The sequence below is a fragment of the Protopterus annectens genome, chromosome 10.part0 (assembly GCF_019279795.1).
Source record: "Protopterus annectens isolate FY-2018-M chromosome 10.part0, PAN1.0, whole genome shotgun sequence".
NCBI lineage: Eukaryota > Metazoa > Chordata > Ceratodontiformes > Protopteridae > Protopterus > Protopterus annectens.
Window position 1 is genome coordinate 1,213,584,857 of NC_056744.1, and position 21,810 is coordinate 1,213,606,666.

A 21,810-nucleotide genomic window follows, 5' to 3' on the forward strand; every position below is an offset into this window, starting at 1 on the left:
GCCACACTCTCATTGCTTTTTGATACAAGGGATAGGAGAGGGTTCCCCCCATTTACTGATGTACTAGACTACTGACATGTTGTCTGTCTGTATAGCAATCATCCCCGGAGGAAGAACATCCTGGGATTCCTGCAAAAGTAGGAGGACTGCTTTCTTCTCTAGAGCACTGATGTGCAGAATGACCTCTACAGGGGACCATGTGCCCCAAACCATCTGTCTCAAGTAGTGCATCCCCAGATTGGGAGGGTCTGTGGTCACAGTGGCCTTGGTCAAGGGTGGAACAAAGGGTCAGCCATAAGGGACTTTGCAAATCCTGGTTATTTGAATAGGAAAATTCATGTATTGTCATCTTATCAACCACTGGACAGCCAGTGTCCATTGTAGCACCCTTATATGAAATCTTGCCAATAGCACCTGTGTTACGGAGACGGCCACAGACCTGAGCAGCTGTAAAACTAGTCTGGCTGGGGGCACTGAAGAGACAACAGATGTGCAGCCTGTTGTTGTAAAGTCTGGATCGAGGTAGTGGTGTTATCTGAGAAATTGTATCCAGGTAAGCACCCATGAATTCCAGGACTTGAGTGGGGGACAGGTGTTATTTGCTGTAATTGACTGTGATGCCCAAATTGAGGCATAGACAGAGTAAGTATTCCTTGATGTGAATTAATAGATGCCTGGTGGGAGTGGTGAGGAGCCAGTTGCCGAGGTAGGGAAACACCAAGAATCTTGGCAATCTCAGGTGAACTGCAACCACTGCCATACATTTGGTGAACACCTGCGGGTCTGTGGTGAGACCAATGGGCAGGGCTCTGAACTGGAAGTGACTGGCCCCTAGCTGGAAGTGAAGATATCTACTGGATCATCTGTCTATTTTGATGTGATAGTACGCATCCTGGAAATCTACTGAGCACATCCAATCATCCTTCCTCAGAAGCAGAAGTATGGACTGAACTATAACCATTCAGAACTTTGAGTATTTTACAAACAGATGTAGATGGCTTAGGTCCAACATTGGCCTGAAGTCCCATTTTTCTTTGACATCAAAAAGAGTCTTGAATAAGTTCTGAACCCAGACTGGTCTAGTGAGACCTTATGGATGATTCTTTTTTCTAGCAACTTTTTGACTTTTAAGGCTGCATCTTTCCTTTGATGGGGTGGCACATTAGGAAATCTCCTCTATTTTGTTGGGGGAAGGTGGGAAAAGGGAATGTAATAGCCTCTGTTAATTATAGTCTGCACCCAGACATCTTTGGTGATGGACCTTCCATGCCTCCAGGTGCAGAGATAAGTGCTCTCAAATACCTCCAGAGTGCAGCAGTCGAACAATCGTTCAGAATAACTGATAAGACTTCTCAGTAAATGGGCCTGTGAAGCCATGGTTTTGTGGGCCTCCTCTGCCACATGGGCAATGTCTACCACTGGAGATTCCCCATCTGCAGTGGGGGGATCAATCTCTGTAGAAGTCTTGGGAAAACCCTTGTGATTTTCGTACTTAATCTTCCTACCCCCCTTTGTGGTTTCCAGAAAAGATCCACTGAGGGTAGAAAAACATATTCCTACAGCAGACAGGATTTTTTTTCATCCTGTTTCCTCCTGAAGAAATTCTTTTTAACTTTGGGTTGAAACAGAGTTATTCCATCAAAAGGAACATTGATGAAGGATGTCTTGAAATGCTCCGCAAAATCATATAATTACATCCATGCATGCCTCCGAATCATAATACCTGAGCCTGCAGCTCTTTAAAACCCTCAGTAACACTGGAGACTAGAACCATGGAGACGTATGAGATGGACTGAAAGATGACCAGTTGGGAAACCATGGTCTTCTTGTCCTTCTCAGACATGGACCCAGAAAGGGACTTGGAAAATTCTTTGGTCAAGTCCCACTGAATAACATGTGCCAAATAGTTTAGAAATCAGACAGCAAAGGTCACTGACGCATAAATTTGCTTCCCAAATCTGTCAGACTCCCTGGACTCTCTGACAGTAGGACTTTCCTTGGCAAGATACTTTTTAGTGGATGCCGCCATCACCATAGCATCGGCTGGGGAGTCTTTAATCCAGTGGGCATGGACTCAGGGTGCAACCAGATACTTATCTGATTTTTTGAGGAGTTGTTCTAACACATCCAGATCATTCCATGGCCAACAGGAAATCAAATCCACCATTTCTTCCAATGAGGAGACAGCCCAGGAAGTAGCCATGCCAGTTCTGAAAGCCTCAAGGAACACTGATTCCTCCTCGAAAAGGGCTTTGGAAGACCAACCACCTTTCTGTCTCAGAAGTTTGAGGATCTTCCTGAATAAGATGTCCTCAAGGGGTTACATGGTGGACTCCTCCCCCTTCATTGAAATCAGTGTCTTCTATTAGTGACTCCTGCAAGGAGTCAGTGTGCCCCCTTTTGCACTTGCACTTATGGGGAACTTCCACAGAGGCATAATCCATTGAAGACTCAGAAGTCCTCAGTCCTATATTAGGACTGCCTCAAGACTGGAAATGACTGGCTGTCCAGATGGAACAGAATGAGTAGGCTCATTTCTTCAGATGGAGAAAGCTCTTTCTACTGCCTCAAAGGCAAAAGTCGAGAGAGAACCAATATCCACCCCAGTAGGAGCTGAAGCCAACTAACTTGGATAGCCCATAGAACCCCTCTGACCCTGCCTTGAGGCAGATGTTGGAGACAAGCTATCTAACACAAAAGCTCCAAGGGGAAGAAACAGTTCTGAGAGTCTCAGAGTCGAGGCCCCACCCCAGATCTGGCACCAAGGCTATGGCTCCGAGATCCCTCAGGCTCCAACACAGTCAGTGGTGGCTGAATAAAAGAAGATTCTGGAGTCAAAGAGGACTAAATCTTTGTATCTGGAACTGATAATCTCTGATCTGAAACATATGAAACTGATGGGTGGACTGAGTAGGAGCAACAGTAGGGGTTTGAGATTGTGCAAAGCTAAGGGGTCCAATGGGAGACAGAGCAGGAAGAAGTCCCAACTGACTTTGGGGTCCACAGGAATTTACTCATCATTCTGTTCCTGTCTGCCTCGGACAGGCTCCTAGTAGACCTGAAGGATGATGAAGTAGACAGGGGTCTCAAACCCCTATGGGGCATGTCTTATGGAATAGAGTAGTGTGGTCTTGAAGGTATTGGCTCTAGGGGGAAAAAAACAGATTGCCTCCTAAAAGGTGACTTGGAAGAGCAAAATGTTGCATCTGAGGAAGTAGACTGATTCAAGGTCTTTGAAACTGTAGCAGGTGGAGCTGAGTGAGAACAGCAATCAGGGGAACATTTCCTTGGCTCCTTAGACTTAGCAACTGCCTTTTTAGGTGCCTTTTCCTCTTTGTCGCCCTTAGAGTTATCCACAGGCTTATTTGTAGAAGGGGAAGCTCCAGACACAGAAGAAGAAGAAGTAGAAGAACAAGGAATCAAACCTTTCAACATCAGTTTATTTCCACACTCCACTAAGGCTCTGTGATTGAACCCCAAGCAAACATCACAATCTTAATCAACGTGAGCAGCCACTAGACAATAAATGCACTCCGAATGGGCATTGGAGGTGGAGATCTTATGGTTACAGGAAGTGCACTTTTTCAGGCCAGTTGGCTTGTCTGACATAACTGCAGACAACTACAACTAAGGAAATAACAACACAGCAGCCCCAAAAAAAGTCAGACATGAGCAATGGTACCAAGAAAATTCCACAAAGGGTATAAAAGGATAGAAGATACCAACAATGGCAACTAGAATACTAGCAAGAATGAAAGAGGAAGTAGGCGCAAGGCCTATGCCAAAAGAAATACTACAAAATTATTATTTTTTTTTTTTGCTATCTGGGGAGGAAGAACAAATAGAAAATGGAATGACTCCAAAAAGACTGGAAAGACAACTGCAAAAGATAAAAAAATTAACTTATCTGAACTTGAGCTACCTCAATCATTTCTGACTCTACGAGCAACAAATGAGATCTAAGGTTTGGAAGGGATTATGGGTAAGAGAAGGAGCTTGAGCTATGGATACTATGTCTGAAAAGTGATTAAAGTTGGATCCAAGGTCAGATCTGAGACCCATCAGTTGAGGGACAGTCGAAAAAGACAATATCAAATAATACCTTCTGCTCACACTAGTACTTCCCAGAACATCACTCTGAATTGACACAACATACTCCTCAAAATAAATTTCTACACTCCAACTGCATCAATAGTGTCAGTAGGTGGCATTTTGTATGTGTCCAACACAAAAAGCATTCTGCCTTTCATCTGATGCTGACAAAATTCCATCTTTATGTAAGAATGATTTAAACCCACTTTTTACTATAATTGTAGACTAATCTTTCCTTGGCAGCTTACCATACTGTACTCCTTTGCTCCAAAATTCAAATGTAATACTACTTCCAAAGGAAACTGTATAAAAATTTTAATTTTGAATATGTAACTGAACTATGTCATTCTTCCCGGGCCTCTGCTTTCCCAGTCAACAAAGGCAAATAAATGCATACATACATAAATGCTCATTACACCGTTCTGGAAATTTCATCATCAGTCCTTCAGTTTCAAAAGTTAAGCCACAAACAAAACGTCTCTGTCCCTATTTGTATAAAAGACTGAATTTTCTGAACTTTAAAACCCTGCATAGTTACCAGATTGTCCCATGCATAATATCTGTCATGTTTTAATCTTATTCTCACAGTTAGCCTTCTCTTATTTAAAAAAAAAAAAAAAGTTTTACGTACACTTTGTTGCTGCTCTGTTTTTTGTCTGCTGTCACTGCTGCATGTGTTTCAATTACCACATTCTCTGCTGCCACAAAACCGGACTCCTCAGTTTGTTGATGCTTTCTTCTTTTACTTTGTGTCACTGCTGGATTATCTCCCTGCTACATTACTAGGTTTCTTCTCCAGATTACAATCCTAAACACTTCCAAAAAAGTTAATTGCCATTGTACACCATGAAATAATAGGACTGTCACCTGGATCATCCTGCTCAAATACTATCAACACAACATCATCTGCAAGCCATTCTGAACATAATTTTGTCATCTGTACCACTCAGACTAAATTACTTCATTGTTTGCTTTGTCAGCTAAACACTGTTCATTGTATCATCCACTTCACAGAATCTATCTGCATTCTGATACTCCATATTGAACACATTTTTCTCTAAATTCTCATTTCCACCTCCAAACTTTCCATAGTTTTTCTCTCCTCCTCCATGCTGCTGATTCCCTTAGGCTTCTTCTTTGCTTATCCTGGCCAAACTTCCCTTAGTAGTATAAATACCACCTTGAGTTTCCCCTAAAAAGAGGCCACTAGCCTAGTTGGACTAACTCAGTCAACAAAGGGAAAAATAAATAAATAAAAAGATAAATAACATATTCCTGTTCACCTTTTAATTATAATCTCACATACAAATTCTCTTATCACAGATGATACTGATACAGAATAGATGCATTTCAAATGACATCTATAGTTTCCTCTCTCAAATTTAAATTAACAAATCTGAAATCTTAAACACATTTTCTCACTCAGTGAGTTGTACTAAAGATTAAAGTGCCTAAAAGATAAGTAGCATGGATTTTGAAAATAAAAACAAAAGAAAGATTTTGGATCACACTATGTATTTGCAAAACCTTCCATAGCTGGTTACACTCTACAGATGCCAATACCACAGAGTGACTTTGTTCATAAATTTATTCGCCACTTATAATGAAGTGGTGCAGAAATCGGCTAGAAAATGAAGAAAGTATTAGGTGCAACTACTAAAATCTAAAAGAATAACAGAAGCGTGAAAAAGGATACACTAGTAACACTGCACAGTAACAATAAAAGGCACAAAGTTCCTGATAAAGAAAATGTTTAATACAAGGAATAAATGCATTGAAGTTTAGGGTTACAGTGCACTGCACAAGAGATATCTCTTAGACTGTAAGATACTGTGTCTCATCTATTTTCACGCACATTCAGCATCTACGTCAGCCCTCATCCCTTAGGCTCCACGGTGCTGTAGGTGAGTGCTGGCACAGTATTAGCAGTCTACATGAAATAAACAGGAAACAGTCCACCCATAATGCTGCATACTCTCCCAGTTATACACCCTGACATAGATGTATTAATTTAGGGATTCAGAATGGTACCATGGACTGAATATGAACATATGATCTTTGAGTGGAAAAAAATGGATTTGGAGTGAAAAGGGGAGACAGCAAGCAGATAAATAATGTTATCATAACAAAAATGTGGCGTGAACAGTTAACAGGTATGACAAGTAAAATGGAACAACAGGGGAGCAGAATGAAATACATTTTGTGAGGAACGTGCAATAATAGTAAACAGACTTTCCTTGCTGTTCCTGCTCCTATCATATGTTATACCAGTAAAGTAAGCTGACATCCTGTCACAACCTTGTTTGACCTTACTGATGCATGGAATAGGTAGTTGACTGTTAAACTATTAATGGCTTCAAGCAGTGGAAGACATACTGTGTTACATAAAAAGCAAATCGGACAGGCAATCTGGAAATTGAAACTATGCAATTAGCCAACAAGAATATCAGATTTGTTTCTAGTATTGTGACAGAAGAAGGCATACTCTGAATATCCACAGACTGAAAATTGTATGATGTGAGCAACATTAATTTCTTCATTTACAAGCTCATAACCAAGCACACACAAGTTTCCTCTTTCAGGATAATTCAGCAGAAGTGGCACGTTACCAGACATGAAAAAGTTCATACCTCACCATGTTTCCATTGAGGTGACAGTTGCCAAAACTTCCACTAGATTTCCGGCCACAAAATCCCACTCCACTTCCTGCACAGATGCTACCTCCACTCAATGCATCCACCTAGTCTGGTGAGGATTATCAAGCTGTAACATACATCAATACAGATACTGCAGTCAAACTACTCTTGTGAAAGGTGGCTTACAAGGATAAATAGGACTCATGTACGAAGGAGTATACAACTAATCACATAAAATTAGGGGAAAAGATGAATAGACTTTATACTAAAATTTAAAAAGTAAGTCGATCATCTTCTATTATGATGAGTACCCCGAAAACTATACAGCATGCTTCCTTCTTTTATGCCTTTCCTGTGCTCATAATATATGTGGAGAGCACCAAAAATAATTGGAGAAGAAAGCCACTGCTAACATAATCTGAATGGCAACAGCAGCACCACCATCTTTTAATTTAGATTGCAGCCTGGATGCAGTGTTTAGTAAAGGTGAGCTTGGATCACCAAATTGCTGTCTCTCAATTGTTTACAGTAGAAATGCCTCTATAAAGGTAACAGAGGTACCTGCTCCTCTGATGGAATGGGATTTGACAAGGTCAGGTTTGCTCTTTCTAGCAGAATTAATGCCAATACGAAGTCAGCTTGAAAATATCTGTTCATCTTACAGAATATTGAACTTGGGCTCTGAGCGAAATAAATAAAGGTCTGCTAACATTTTCCAACTTCCTCTTTTAAGGAGATACAACTCTGCAGGTGATACTGAAGACTGGAATAGACAAAATCCTTTCACCCCAATTTGGGAGGATTAAAATAAGGAAAACTAATCATTTTATTAAGCATAACAGAGCAATATCAGATATGAATGTAATCATTAATAAGAAGTTATGTACTCACCATAACGTTCCATCTGAGTAGGTAAACTTTATTTGGCAGCAACCTATGGGTCTTCGGATCCATATCGGATCCAAGCCGGCAGTTTTCAACAGCAGAGATCCGAGCTCCAAGCTCCTCCCCTACCCATAATCCCCTGCCAACCCTCCGTAACCTCAGATCGAGTGTGCCTAATGCAAGACCTGCACCAAATATCCAGCCTATGGTCTGACCTCGATACAATCAGATGACCAAATAGTAACATAAATAGCCGATGGTCAGGGGGAAGGAGGGAGGGATGGTTGCTGCTAAATGAAGTTTACCTACTCAGATGGAACATTATGATGAGTACATAACTTCTTAATCTGAAGTAGTTAACTTCATTTGGGCATCAACCTATGGGACAGAGTCTCCAGCTACCTAATTCTTGGGAGGTCCTCATGGAAGGATGTTCCGGAGCACTGCAGAGCCAAAGGATGCTCTCCCTCTGGAGACCAGGTCCAACTTATAATGATTTATAAAGGTATGAGATGAAGCCCAAGTGGCTGCCGAACAAATTTCATCCAATGAAACCCTAGAACAAAATGCAGCAGATGTGGAAATTGACTTAGTAGAATGGGTGTGGACTCCCTGGGGTGTGGGCCGGCCAGAACTTTCATATGCTAGAAGAATACACTGTGATATCCACCTAGACAGTGTGACTTTTGAAACTGATTTTCCAAAATTAGATTTTGCAAAGGAAATGAACAGCTGGTCTGATTGCCTATGACCAACTGTTCTGTGTAAATAGAAATGTAGTTGTCTATGAACATCCAACGAGTGCAACTTGTATTCGCCTTTATGTTGGTAACTGGGAAAAAAGACAGGTAGATTAATGGTTTGATTGATATTTGATTCAGAAGCAATCTTAGGGAGAAAAGAGGGATTGGTCCTGAGGGATACTCTATCTTTGTGAAAGATCAAATATAGCGGCTTGGCGGAAAGGGCTTGTAGCTCAGACACCTTCTGGCCGAAGTGATAGCGACAAGAAATGCTGTCTTCCAGGATAATAGTTTGAGATCCACTGAGGCTGCAGGCTCAAAGGGAGGAGCTGTCAAAGCCTGCCGCACAAGCGCTAGATCCCAAGGAGGGACTACATCCTTCACCGGGGGTCTTAGTAGGAAGGTACCCTTCAAAAAGACCTTACACAATCTGGTTGAAATCAAAGGGCCTAGGTCACTCCCCACGTGATAGTGCGAAATAGCTGCCAGCTGAACTCTGACCGTGGACAAGCTGGCTCCTTGGTTAAAAAGTCCTGACAAAAAGTTTAACACCGCAGGCAACGGAGCCGTAAAAGGGTCTAAAGTTTGTTGCTCTGCCCAAATAGAAAACCGTTTCCATTTGCTATCATACAGTCTTCTAGTAGACGGCTTGTGGGCCGCCACTAAGATAGCTTTGACCGGGGAAGAGATACCGGGAGTCCTAGCTAGGATTGGAACTGGAGCAACCAAGCCGTGAGCTTCAGATCATCCAGATTCGGGGTCAGGAGGTCTAACGGGTGCGAGATCAGATCCGGGATGGGATCCAGAATCCAGGGAGGATTCACTAGATGAGACCGTAAATAAGGGAACCAAGCCTGACGAGGCCAGAATGGGGCAATGAGGATTATTCTGCTCCCCAGCTGTCTGGATTTCTGTAAGAACTTCAGCATTAGAGGAAGAGGAGGGTAAGCACAGAGGAGACCTGGCGGCCAAGCATAAGCCAGAGCGTCTCGGGGGGATTCCCTGGGTGGGGGAATTAGAGCAAAGTAGTCGTTGCACTTCGTGTTTGAGGGAGAAGCGAAGAGATCGCAACAAGGTTGACCCATTTGGAGAATATTTGTTTCGCTACTTTGGGATTCAGAGACCACTTGTATGGAGATAGAATCGTGCAACTCAGTTTGTCCGCAAGGATGTTGGACCGTCCTGGAATGTGCATCGCTATGAGGAAAGCGGTTGGTGGAGATCGCCCATTCCCACACTCTCATGGCCTCTCGGCAAAGTGGATAGGACCTGGTTCCCCCTTGTTTGTTGATATATCAGACTACCAACATGTTGTCCGTCTGGACTGCAATACTCCCAACGGGGAGAAGGCTCTGGAGTGCTTGCAATGCCAACAGCACCGCCCTCATCTGTAGGACATTGATATGCAGTGAGGTCTCCGTGTGGTTCCACATGCCTTGGACTGTCCTGCCTAGACAATGCCCCCCCATCCAAGGTGAAAGGCGTCCGTGGTCACTGTGGTTAGGGGATGGGGCATAACAAAGGGCCGACCTTTGAGGAGGTCCGGGAATTGGAGCCACCACAGAAGGGCCTTCCTGCAAACACTGCTGAGGTGAATGGGATGGTTTAGAGGGTAATGCAGGAAGGACCATTGGACTTGGAGGGTCCACTGTAGGATCCTCATGTTCAAATGCGCCATGGGCAGCAGGTTGATGGCAGCTGCCATCGACCCTAGGGCCCTCAGGACCAACACTGCTGAGGGAGCTGGAGATTGAAGAATGGCCTGCACATGGAGTCTCAGAGTTTGAAGCCGGTCTGAAGTCAAGAGGGCTAGGAACCGGTTTGTATCCAATCTGGCCCCGATAAAGTCTATGATTTGTGTCAGCAGAAGGGAAGATTTTTCTACATTGACTATGATCCCCAGCCGTGGAGCTAGACGGAGGAAGGAGTCCCTGGCTGCGCATAGTAGATGCCTTGTGGGGGGCGGTCAGGAGCCAGTCGTCCAGGTAGGGGAAGACCTGAATTCCCTGGAGTCTCAGGTGGGCTGCTATCACTGACAAAACCTTGGTAAACACCCTGGGGGCTGTGGTGAGACCAAAGGGATGGACCCTGAATTGGTAATGGCTGGCTCCTAGCCGGAAGCGAAGGAACCTCCTGGAGTGTCTGTCCATCAAGATGTGGTAGTACGCATCCTTGAGGTCTATAGAGCACATCCAGTCGTTCTCCTGCAAAAGGGGGAGAATAGATTGAAGTGTGACCATCCGGAACTTTTCCTTGGTTACTGATAGGTTCAAGAGGGATAGATCGAGGATTGGTCTTAAGTCCCCCGTCTTTCTTGGCACCAAGAAGAACCTGGAGTAAAAGCCCGATCCGAACTGGTCTGGGGGGACGTGCTGAATGGCTCTTTTTTCTAGCAGCTGCTGGATTTCCACATCTGCGGCCTCCCTCTGATCGGGGGGGGACATCGGGGAGGAATCTGGGATTGCGAGGGGGATGAAGAAACGGGATTTGGTAACCTCTGGATATGATATGAAGCACCCAGCGATCTGTTGTGATGGACTCCCAAGCTGCCAGGTGCCTCGAAAAACACCCCCGACTGCCTCCAGAGTGGAGCAGTCGGGTAACCCCTCAGGGTTGCTGCGTGGGCCGATCACAGAACGATTCTCTGGACCCAAAACTCCTCGGACCCCCTCTGCCTCTAGGGCGGCGTCCACCCTGTCCTCCTCTGCCTCGGAAGGACTGGGTGTCCGGAGCATCACGGGACTGTTGCGACTTCCGGAACCACATCTTCTTCTGTCCCTTTTGGTTCTTGGAGAAAGACCTCTGGGGAGCAGAGAAGCGGACTCCGACGGCAGACAATGTCTTCCCGTCCTTCTCACTCTGGACTAAAGTTTCGCGTACGGTTTTGCCAAAGAGGGCAGAACCATCGAATGGGGCATTAGCGAAAGATGCCTTAAAGGGTTCCGCGAAATCACAGTGTCGGAGCCACGCCTGTCGCCTCATGACGACGCCCGCTTCCCTAGCTCTAGTGGCTCCTTCCATAGCATGGGATAGTAGCCGCATAGAGGTATTAGAAATCGACCAAAGAGTGGCCATTCAGGCAGAGTACATCTGCTTGTCCTCCGCCGACATGGACTCCGGGGGCGACCCAGCGTACTCTTTAATGAGGTCTCGCTGGAGCCGTATGACATGTGCCATGTAGTTCGGTGACCTTACCGAGAAGGTAGCTGAACTGAAGACTCACTTCCCAAGGCGGTCCATCGCCCGAGACTCCTTGCTAGGAGGATAGACCTCTTGGGCCAGTTCCCTCTTGGTGTCCGCCGCCACCAACATGGCATCTACCGGGGATCCCTTACTCCAGTGCACTCTGTCGGAGGGGGGACTAAGAATCCTGTCAGGTCTCTTCGGGACGGGCTCCCAGTGTCCAACTCCTTCCATGCCCTGGTAGTGATCAGGTCTACCGGGGGTCAGCTGGAGGGGACACCCAAGAGGTAGACGGGCGTGCTTCAAACGCCTCCAGGAACACAGATTTGGACTACCCTCCCCTTATCCTGAGCATCTCCATGATGTCTCTGAAGGAGACATCTTCGGGGGGTGATCCTGGGGAGCCTTCCCCTTCCTCCAAATCTGTGTCCTCGGTTAAGGACTCAGGGGAGTCCAAGTGTCTCCTTTTGCACTTGCGCTTGTGAGGGACTTCCTCGGGGGGGCTGTCCGAGGAGGTCTCACCAGGCTCATCATGTCCCAACAAGGGAACTACCTGGGATGTTAGAGCAGGCTGTCCCTGGGGCCAGGTGATGGAAGCCGGTGCCAACTGAGAGGGAGTGCGGGGCGGAGCCGTAGCTGTGGCCGGGGGCCTGGAATCCCTCAACAGAGCCCTCTCCACCACATCGAAAGCCGAAGGAGAGCTGCTCTCTCTGGGATTGAGAGCAAACCCTCCCTCGGATCCGACAAGCGGATCGGGGCCAGCGCCGACGCTATTGGATCCGACGGGCCAGTCTGCTCAGACCTGGATAGAGCCGAAGGCAGACTGACATCCTCGGATCCGAAACTCAGCTCTTGGCTCCGAGAGCTCAGATCCGCCGAAAAGGGACCCGACAGACTCAAGGGCACTGTCGGCGCCGAAGTACCCGATACTATCGGCGCCGACACCCCCCCGGCTCCAACGCCGCTCAGCTCCGAGGACTCCAAACCAGAGAAGCGGGTTGGAGAAGGAGCGATCGGGACAAAAAAAGGGGTACAGCTCCCCCCAGGAGGGGGGGGGGAGGCAAGAGCACTCCCATCTGCAGTTGGGCCTGGAGGAATCTTCTCATCATCCGGTCCAAATCTGTGTCCGTTAGGCTTTTAGTAGACCTAGAGGAGGCCACCGAGGTGGGACGGGAGTGCCGCCTCAAAGACCTTGAGGGAGTTCGGGCCTCCTCCTCCTCCGGCCCCGGTGAGAAGCAAGGTGACCGGATCCGGGAAGGAGAAGGCTCGGAGGTCTTGGAGGGAGAAGCCCGCTTAGCTGGCGGGGCTGATGTAGAAGCCTCGGCCCGCCGCTTGTGGTGCTTCTCCCTATGCTTCTCTTTTCTGGCTTCCCTATCCTCCTGGCCCAAGGTGGGAGGTTGAGTCCCGGCCAGGGGAAGGGAAGCAATCGTGGGTACTGCCGCAGCTGCGGCAGGCGCCATGGGGGGACCAGAGGTCGGAGCCGAGTCCGGGGGAAGAAGACCCACCAGAATCAATTTCGACCTCCAGTTCTTAAGTGCCCTGGGGTTGAACGCCGCGCAAATAGTGCATCCAGAGGAGAGGTGTTCAACCCCAAGGCACAACACGCACCGAGTGTGGCCATCCGCTGGGGATAGCTTATGGCCACACTCGGTACATTTAGAAAAAAATGTCTTTGGGACCTCAGACATTACTGTAAGGAAAGACACACACACTAGGCCCCAATCACACACAGACACATGCCCTAACGCTCTCGCTAGGGGGGGGGAATAAGCTGAAAATAAATTTGAAGGGAACAACTACAAGGGGAAGCTAATCACACACACACCACTCTTTTTTGACAGAAAGGGTAAAGAAAAGATCACATTTTTCTCACAAAACTTCACTAACACCTGGAACTCAAGGATCAAGCTGCTGGCTTCAACCACGGCAAACTAGATCTGAGGTCACGGAGGGTTGGCAGGGGATTATGGGTAGGGGAGGAGCTTGGAGCTCGGATCTCTGCTGTTGAAAACTGCCGGCTCAGATCTGATATGGATCCGAAGACCCATAGGTTGATGCCCAAATGAAGTTAACTACTTCAGATAAATGGTTTAGTGTATACTAACATCCTGTATTTACAAAAAGCAGGTATAACTCAATGAATATTAATATCAGTAAATTAAAAACATGATTAAGTCATGGCATGGTTAACAATAAAGCTGTCCTCCTAAGTCAAAAAATTAAGATATACTAGAAAAAGGAAGGAGCTATCAAGGGAGTTGGGTTAATATTGCACAAAGGGTGCCCATGCCATTCAACTACCTGGAATGCACATGGCAGATTTTACTTTTGTTCTGCATTACATCAAACTTACTTGGTCAATTATGTAAAATAAAGGGAAAATCAGTTATCTGCATGGGTGTTTGAATGTGTGTGTGTGTGTGTGTGTGTGTGTGTGTGTGTGTGTGTGTGTGTGTGTGTGTGTGTGTGCGTGTAAAAATGCAAGTATATGAGTGTGTGTGTGTGTGTGTGTGTGTGTGTGTGTGTGTGTGTGTGTGTGTGTATGAAAATGCAAGTACATGAATGAGTGTGTGTGTGTGTGTGTGCGTGTTAATGTATGTGCTTGTGTTTGTGTGTGATCTGAGTACCAGCTGAGTTGCTGGCTGTTAGTGTGAGATGCCATAGTGTGAGAGTGGGGTAAGGAGTTTTTCCTTATTTCCTTATTACCCACTGTTGTGCAATCTCACAGTTAGTATATTTAATTAGTGGGGGGGGTGCAAGCCATTCAGGGTTGCAAGAAGGCTTGCTCCCACTTACAAAAACACTGCTTTATTTTTTTCAATGATTTTCCATGTTTGTGTATTTTTAGATATTTGAACATTAAATTAGTACAATTCCATGTTTTATTACAGATCCTGCACAACAGTATATTTTTAAGAGAGGAGCAGGAGAGTTCCTGACTAAACAAATGGGAAAAAAAATCAGAAACTATGTCAAGTCTGCTGCTACGGAAAGGGATATGTATAATCTCCTTTTGAGAATACTTTTCAGCTACTAATCTGTAAAAAAAAATCTAGTTGTGGTAAAAGTCTGCATTCTTGACCATTTTAAAGGATTACTGAAAAAAAGGCGAGCAAAATAGATTCTCTTTATCCAAAACAGAGCAGGTGAGGGATATCTACAGAGTCATTTCACCAGACTATTTCTTAGTTCTCACCTAGGAAAAACTTTGCTTCTAAGTCTGAAGGGAAAGCACCAGTCAGATCGAAGAAATCTTAAGAATGTTCTTGTCCATAAAGAGACAAAGATATTATCTTTCATGAAACAAAGATAATATCCATCCTGAACCACTAAAACTATAACAGAAAGCCAAAAACTTTATATCACACAAATAACTTTATGCAAAAGAAGGGGTTGGTAGGTGGGTACTGCAGCAGTGATGGATTATACAACTGTACTATGTTCATCATTCTTACTGCTGCAGTAGCCTTTTGACTATACAGGTTGATTACCAAAGTCTATCCAAGCAGGGAGAAGGAAAGATAAGGATCCAGAAGCCCCTGGAGAACGGGCCTAGCAAAGCCAGCCCTGGACATGGAAAAGGAATCTAGTTTGTAATGCTTTGTTAATGCTTCTAGTGTCCACCTCTTTCCAATATGCCTTCATTGATGCCAAGGCTCTAGAAGAATGTGCCTTGATACTGTCTGGAATCAATTTGCCATGAGGGTAATAACAAAAGGCAATAGCTGACCAGAGCCACCTTGAAATACTCTTGACTTTGGTTTTCTCTTCTTTGTACTGTCATAAGAAATTAACAGCTGATCAGCTTTTCTAAAGGACATAGTTCTGCCAAGATAGTACCCGAGTTCCTTATGCACATTCAGAGTATGTAGAATCCTTCCTCCCTGGTTCTGAGGATTTGGATAAAACAGAGGGAAACTGATGGCTTGAGTCAAAGCAAACTCTGAAACAACTATGGACATAAATAAGGGATTTGCTCACAGTGATACCATATTTATGTGGAAAATCAGATGATCACATAGGGTTCACCCACCATGAGAGCTTGCAATTCATACACTATTCTTGCATATCAGTGCAATGAAGAGTACAATCTTCCATGGGATAAACCTTAAATATACCTGATGAGGGAGACAAAGTTAACTTTTCCAGCACAAAGTTATTGCAGGAAGGAGCCACCTGTTTTTTAGGAGGCCTGAGATGTAAAACACCCTTCAAAAACTGTTTTGATAAAAAAAAAGAAAATATAAGGGAGGATCCATGGACAGACTTGCTGAAATGTCTGCAAAATGTACCTAGATAGATGAATAAGGCAAGTCAGAGGAAAAGAATTAGTACATAAATCCCTGATGGGACCCTGGTTATTGTCGAGGCACTGACTAGAAAATCTTTTCCACTTGCCAATATAAGACTTTCTAGTGGCAGGTTTTCCTGTCTCCTTTAGTAACTATTTCATGTCCACATGAAAGAGGTACCTAAAAGAAATCAAAACTGAATCATCCAGTCAAGTAGTTAAAGTTGTTTGAGACAGGCATGTATTAAACAACCCCTGTCTTGTGTGAGTAGGTCCAGTATGTGAGAAAGCTTTTGGTAAGAAGGGAGAACCAATGTTCTTCAGGCTAAAAGGGAGTAACTTCAATGATTTCTGGAGACTCCTTATTAATCTTCACAATTATTCTGGATATCAGTGGCAAGGGTAGAAATTAATAAAGGAACATTATTGACCACAGGCGTGAAAATGCATCTGTTTTTCAGGCTTGCTTGAAAGGAGTCGTGGATAAGAATTTGTTCAGTTGTCAGTTTTGAAAGTAGGTGAACAGATCTATTTCAGGTATTCTCCACAACTGATTCAACCACTATTACTGAGTAAGGGCACCTTATTAATTTGGGCACAGCCATTTTCAATATCCATCCCAGAATCTTTCTAACCAAATCATGCTACATCTATTACTCTTTGTAAAGTGCTGAATTCACTTACTTTGCGTCCTTCTTTGCTTGTATTAGTGCCTGGGTCAGTTCATTCTGAGCCTTCTTTACCTCCATTGTCAGTTTCATGTCTCGCTCCCGAAGTTGAAAGAGTTCTCTAAAACAAAAGGAAAAAGAGTGAAAAAAGTATAGAATTCAGATGAAGTAAAATAAATATGCAAATGATGCATCTATATAATACAAGTTGTTTTTAATTATGTCTTTCCCTGTTTTCACTCATACCATTTTCCCACTGATTAAAACCTCCTTTTGATGGTATATCTGCAATTCAGATTGACAAAAGGTGCGGTTAGCCATAACACTATTTAACTAAACCATTTCCCCTTTTAAAGCTTCTTTCGGCACAGTCAGATATGTTCTAAACCAGCATTACATGGACCACTGATGCATAACAAAATGTTTGCAGCTACCTAACATAATAAAACATAATAGTCAGGGTGGCCATCATGCTAAACACTTTCTACCACTTATGTCAAGATACTTTCCTAGCAGTGATGATTAGCAAGGTTAATTCAGCACAATTTAGCATGACAGGTGGAACAATCGTTGTAAGAATAGAACAAAACTGTGTGATACCAAGAAAGAGAAAATGGGTCTATATTATTTCTTCGACAGCTTAGGTTGTCGAATGCTCAATAATCGATACCTAAGCGTTGAAGTTTCAAAATTATGAACGGCCATATAAGCCATTATCGAGGATTTGCCCTTTCCCCAATGTAGAGCGATCTCAGCGTTGGTATATTTAGTTGGGGGGCACAGCCCCCATGTCGGGGGGTGTGGAGGGCAAAGCCCCCCACTATATTTAGGTTGAAAAGTTCATTTTATTTCCGGATAGCCTAGCAAATTCTTTCCCAATTCACAATTTTGAAACTTCAACACTTAGGTGTCGATCATTAAGCATTCGACAACCTAAGCTATCAAAGAAATAATATAGACCCGAGGAAACTACACCGCCAAGGATAAAGTTGCCACAGTTCACAACAAATTCAAAACAGACCAAAAATGACTAACGGCAACACACACGGCTGACTAATTGTGAATAAAACACTTATTTATTACATAAAACTAAAAACAATAATAAAGTCAGTAAGCACTTTCACATGGATCAACCATGCTTCTTCAGACCTTTAAAATCTTTCAGCACATCATTCAATTTAAATAAAACCAGCTAGCTCATTAGCTAATGAAATAATACGTTGTCGTCGTAACTAGTTACTAGCAGGGCAGCTTAAAAAACATTCAGAGCAATCCAACATATATTACAACACTCAAACTAAAAATAAAATAATTACATACCATTCAATATTCAGTGAATAGCTCATCCATAAAATGTAAATACAAAACATAAACCTTGTTTTCAATGCACATGAATCATCCAATCAACATCCCATGGTATCGCGAGATTTTGCTCTCTGTGTCCATAGCAACTAATGAACAAAAAGAACATATGCTCCATGCACATAGAGCGTAGTATATAAAACATTAGTGAACTAAATTTCTATATTTCAAGAATGGTTTCAAACTAACAGCATCATTCAGCCCAAAGCCCTTGTCGGCTTGCAGCCGAATGATCCATTTCTGTTCTGCCTTCTCTGTCAAGTTCTTAATATCACCCAAACAATTTCTAATAGAATAGGGACACTTTGTTGCAAGAATTGCAATATTGTCACTATATCCAGAATGATAATAAGTTTACACATCCTTATACGTTGTGAGTATTTAAATTTCCATGTTATGCTAATTGTACTACGAAAAACGTAGTCTGTTTGGCTAGGTGTGTATAATGCCTGAAGTTCTATGTGGGTAAAACAAACCGACCCTTGAAATATAGAATCGGAGAGCACATTTATTACACAAATATACAGGATATGAGGAGTGCTCTAGCGAGACATTCACAACAAGCAGGGAATGAGCATTGGTTTAAATTTACGGTTATGCAAGTGGTATATACTGATGGGAGGTTGGGTGATATTAAGAACTTGACAGAGAAGGCAGAACAGAAATGTATCGTTCAGCTGCAAGCCGACAAGGGCTTTGGGCTGAATGATGCTGTCAGTTTGAAACCATTCTTGAAAGATAGAAAGTTAGTTCACTAATGTTTTATATAGTAAGCTCTATGTGCATGGAGCATATGTTCTTTTAGTTCGTTAGTTGCTATGGACACAGAGAGCGAAATCTCGCAATACCATGGGATGTTGATTGGATGATTCATTTGGCATTGAAAACAAGGTTTATGTTTTGTATTTACATTTTATGGATGTGCTATGTACTGAATATTGAATGGTATGTAATTATTATATTTTTAGTTTGAGTGTTGTAATGTATGTTAGATTGCTCTGAATGTTTTTTAAGCTGCCCTGATAGTAACTAGTTACGATGACAATGTATTATTTCATTAGCTAATGAGCTAGTTGGTTTTATTTAAATTGAATGAGGTGCTGAAAGATTTTAAAGGTCTGAAGAAGCATGGTTGATCCACGTGAAACCACTTACTGACTTTGTTATTGTTTTTAGTTTTATGTAATAAATACATGTTTTATTCGCAATTAGTCAGCCGTGTGTGTTGTCGTTCATCATTTTTGGTCTAAAACTGTGTGATACTGTTCTTTTGGAAATGGAATCAATAACACAAGCAACTGTTACATAGTTATAACCAAGGTAATAACATTATAAGCAAAACAGAAAAGGAAGACAACTGAATAAACGATAGGTATCAAAGGATTTTCTGAAAAGACGGGCATTTTGTGCAAGTGAAAATTACATTAATGTGTAAGATACTTACCATAACACCGTATCTTCAAGGAGAAGTCAGAGTAACAGTAAATCATAATATTTGCATTTGCCAACTTTATGTGCTATTCTTTCCTTGCCAGAGTTTCCATCATCTACGTTCATATTCCTATGGAGGCCTACGACAGTCTCATGCCAGTTCATGGATGCACAATACAGTCATTCTGCTATGATATTAGAATATAATATTATGAATGATTATATCCACTCCTGTTTTGACAAGTACTGCAACCTATTTTTTGCATTTTGAGAATATGTCTTATTGCTCGTCTTGTGTATTCAAATAAGACAATGAGGCTTGGGTGTTAGTTTAAGTTGCTCCTTACACACAAACACATTGGGATGGATGAATGGAACATAAAACCTAAATGAACTAACTAACTGACTGACTGCTACACACATACATACTTTCACTCCAGCTGCTCACTCAAAATAGCACTCTTGCTTGCATGTGCTCAGTACTTATATGCACGTGCCCATACACTGGAATGGCTCTTAAAGGTATAACACTCTGATCTACATCCTCCCTCTCTGACTATTCTCTCATGCAAATAAGAATGACAATTAAATGAGTATGCAAATTATACAGACATATACAAACAATAACAATCATGCCCGGGTTGCCGTGAATCTAGGACTAGGTCTTGAGACACATCTTGACCTCGTAATGTAATTATCAGAACTCGGTTTAGCAAAGCAGTCAGGGGAGAATGTTCTGTTTCAGAAATTTCAGGGATACTTTCAGGAACAGGAACAGATGATAAAATGCTCTCTGGAATGGGAACATTGGACAAATCACTCTATGAATTAGAGTCTCCATTACAGGCAAGATGCAGTAACACTGGCTCGGACAGAGGTAGTGAATGTTTCCACGTCCGCCTGAATTCCATACCTTGTGACTCAATGCTGTACAATCTTGGTTCCTCACACAACTGTTTCACAAGTCCTATTCGGTCAAATCCTTTTTGCTGTCTGCATCCTCACTATCTCTCCTTCTTTTAATGGATTCAGAGGCTTGCTGGTTTTGTCATAGTAGGACTTTTGGGACAAACGCTCATTTAGGAGTTGAGCTTTTACTGATTTGTTGATTTTAGCACTCAGGATCAACAAATTCTTACTGACTGGTAGAGTGGTTCTAGTTTGTTTCGATATATGTCTCTGAGCAGGAATGAAATAAATTATTGCAAGGAATGTTTCTGAGATTAAGCAGATTAAAAAAAATCAGTATTATCTTGTTTGGATTTCTCCAACAGCTGTTTTGCACTTTGAACTGCACATTCAGGCAAGCCATTAGATTGTGAGCATTCAGGTCTACTAGTAACACGAACAAAGTCCTAAGTTTCAGCAAATCTTTTGAACTGCTGACTTGTAAACTGTGCGCCATTGTCAGAAACAACTTTGTGCGGCTATCGTGGACAGAAAAATGCCTCTTCAATTTTGTAATGACCGTACTGGAAGTTAGGTTAGGAAGTAAGTCAGTCTTGAACCAATCTGAAGAGTCTACTAATACCAAGTAATGTTGACGATTCCATTCAAAAATTTCTGTAGCTACTGTCGACCAAGTAGTTCAGCAATCTGGCTTAACTGAAGTGGTTCTTTTTGTTGATAAGGTTTAGTACTATTACAAACAGAACAAGCTGAGATTTCCTTCTCAATATCTTTTGACAGAGAAGGCCAAAATACTAGTCCTCTTGACTTTCTTTTGGTAGAATCAGTTCCTTGGTGCCCAAGATGCAAGATTTTAATATACACTTGATGCAAGGATTTTGGAGCAATCACTTTTGGACCTTTCATGATGATACCATCTTCCATCAAAATCTCGCCTCTGTAAGGAAAACATTGCTGCACATCTACTGATAAACAAGATTGCTTTGACAGTCATCCTAGAGATATAAAGTGGTTGAGCTTCTGGAGAATTGGATATGAAGCTGTGTGAGTTCTAAGCTCATCAAGATGTGTGGAAGAAAACATTTTCACTTCCATGACTTCAAAACCAGGCTTCTCATTCTCATGCTGTTCAGTAGTTTTCTGGGCAATCAGGATAAAGTATCAGCAAGATAAAGAGGATTGCCTTTTTTGTAAGCCAAGTGGAAATTGTACCTTTGCAATTTTAATATCATGCACTGCAATCTCACATGAGCTGTGTGCATTGGCTTTTTCAAAATAGCAACTAAAGGTTGGTGGTCAGTCTCAATTTGAATAGTTCGGCCATAAATATAATCATGGAACTTTGAACATGCAAACACAATTGCCAAAAGCTATTTCTCGGTTTGAGCATAGTGCATCTCGGTTTAGGTTAGAGTTCTGGATCCATAGGCTACTGATCTACCCTCTTGAAGAATGACTGCACCAAGATCAAACTTTAAAGCGTCACAGGAAAGAGTTACTGGTTTGTAAACATCATAAAATCTTAAAGTGGGTGGACTGGCAATTTTCTGTTTCAGGACATCAAATGCTCATTGGTGTTATTCTAACCAGGACCGGGTTACATCTTTGTG

At 43.0% G+C, this 21,810-nt stretch overlaps 1 protein-coding gene across 1 annotated transcript in view; it reads right to left on the minus strand.

Moving 5' to 3' along the window:
* Nucleotides 1-21,810, minus strand: part of AXDND1 (axonemal dynein light chain domain containing 1) — a 2,684,234-nt gene that overhangs the window by 1,493,681 nt on the left and 1,168,743 nt on the right. The window contains exon 11 of the mRNA XM_044085955.1: nucleotides 16,515-16,619. Within this exon, the coding sequence (XP_043941890.1) occupies nucleotides 16,515-16,619 (105 nt within the window). The remainder of the gene's footprint in view (nucleotides 1-16,514; nucleotides 16,620-21,810) is intronic.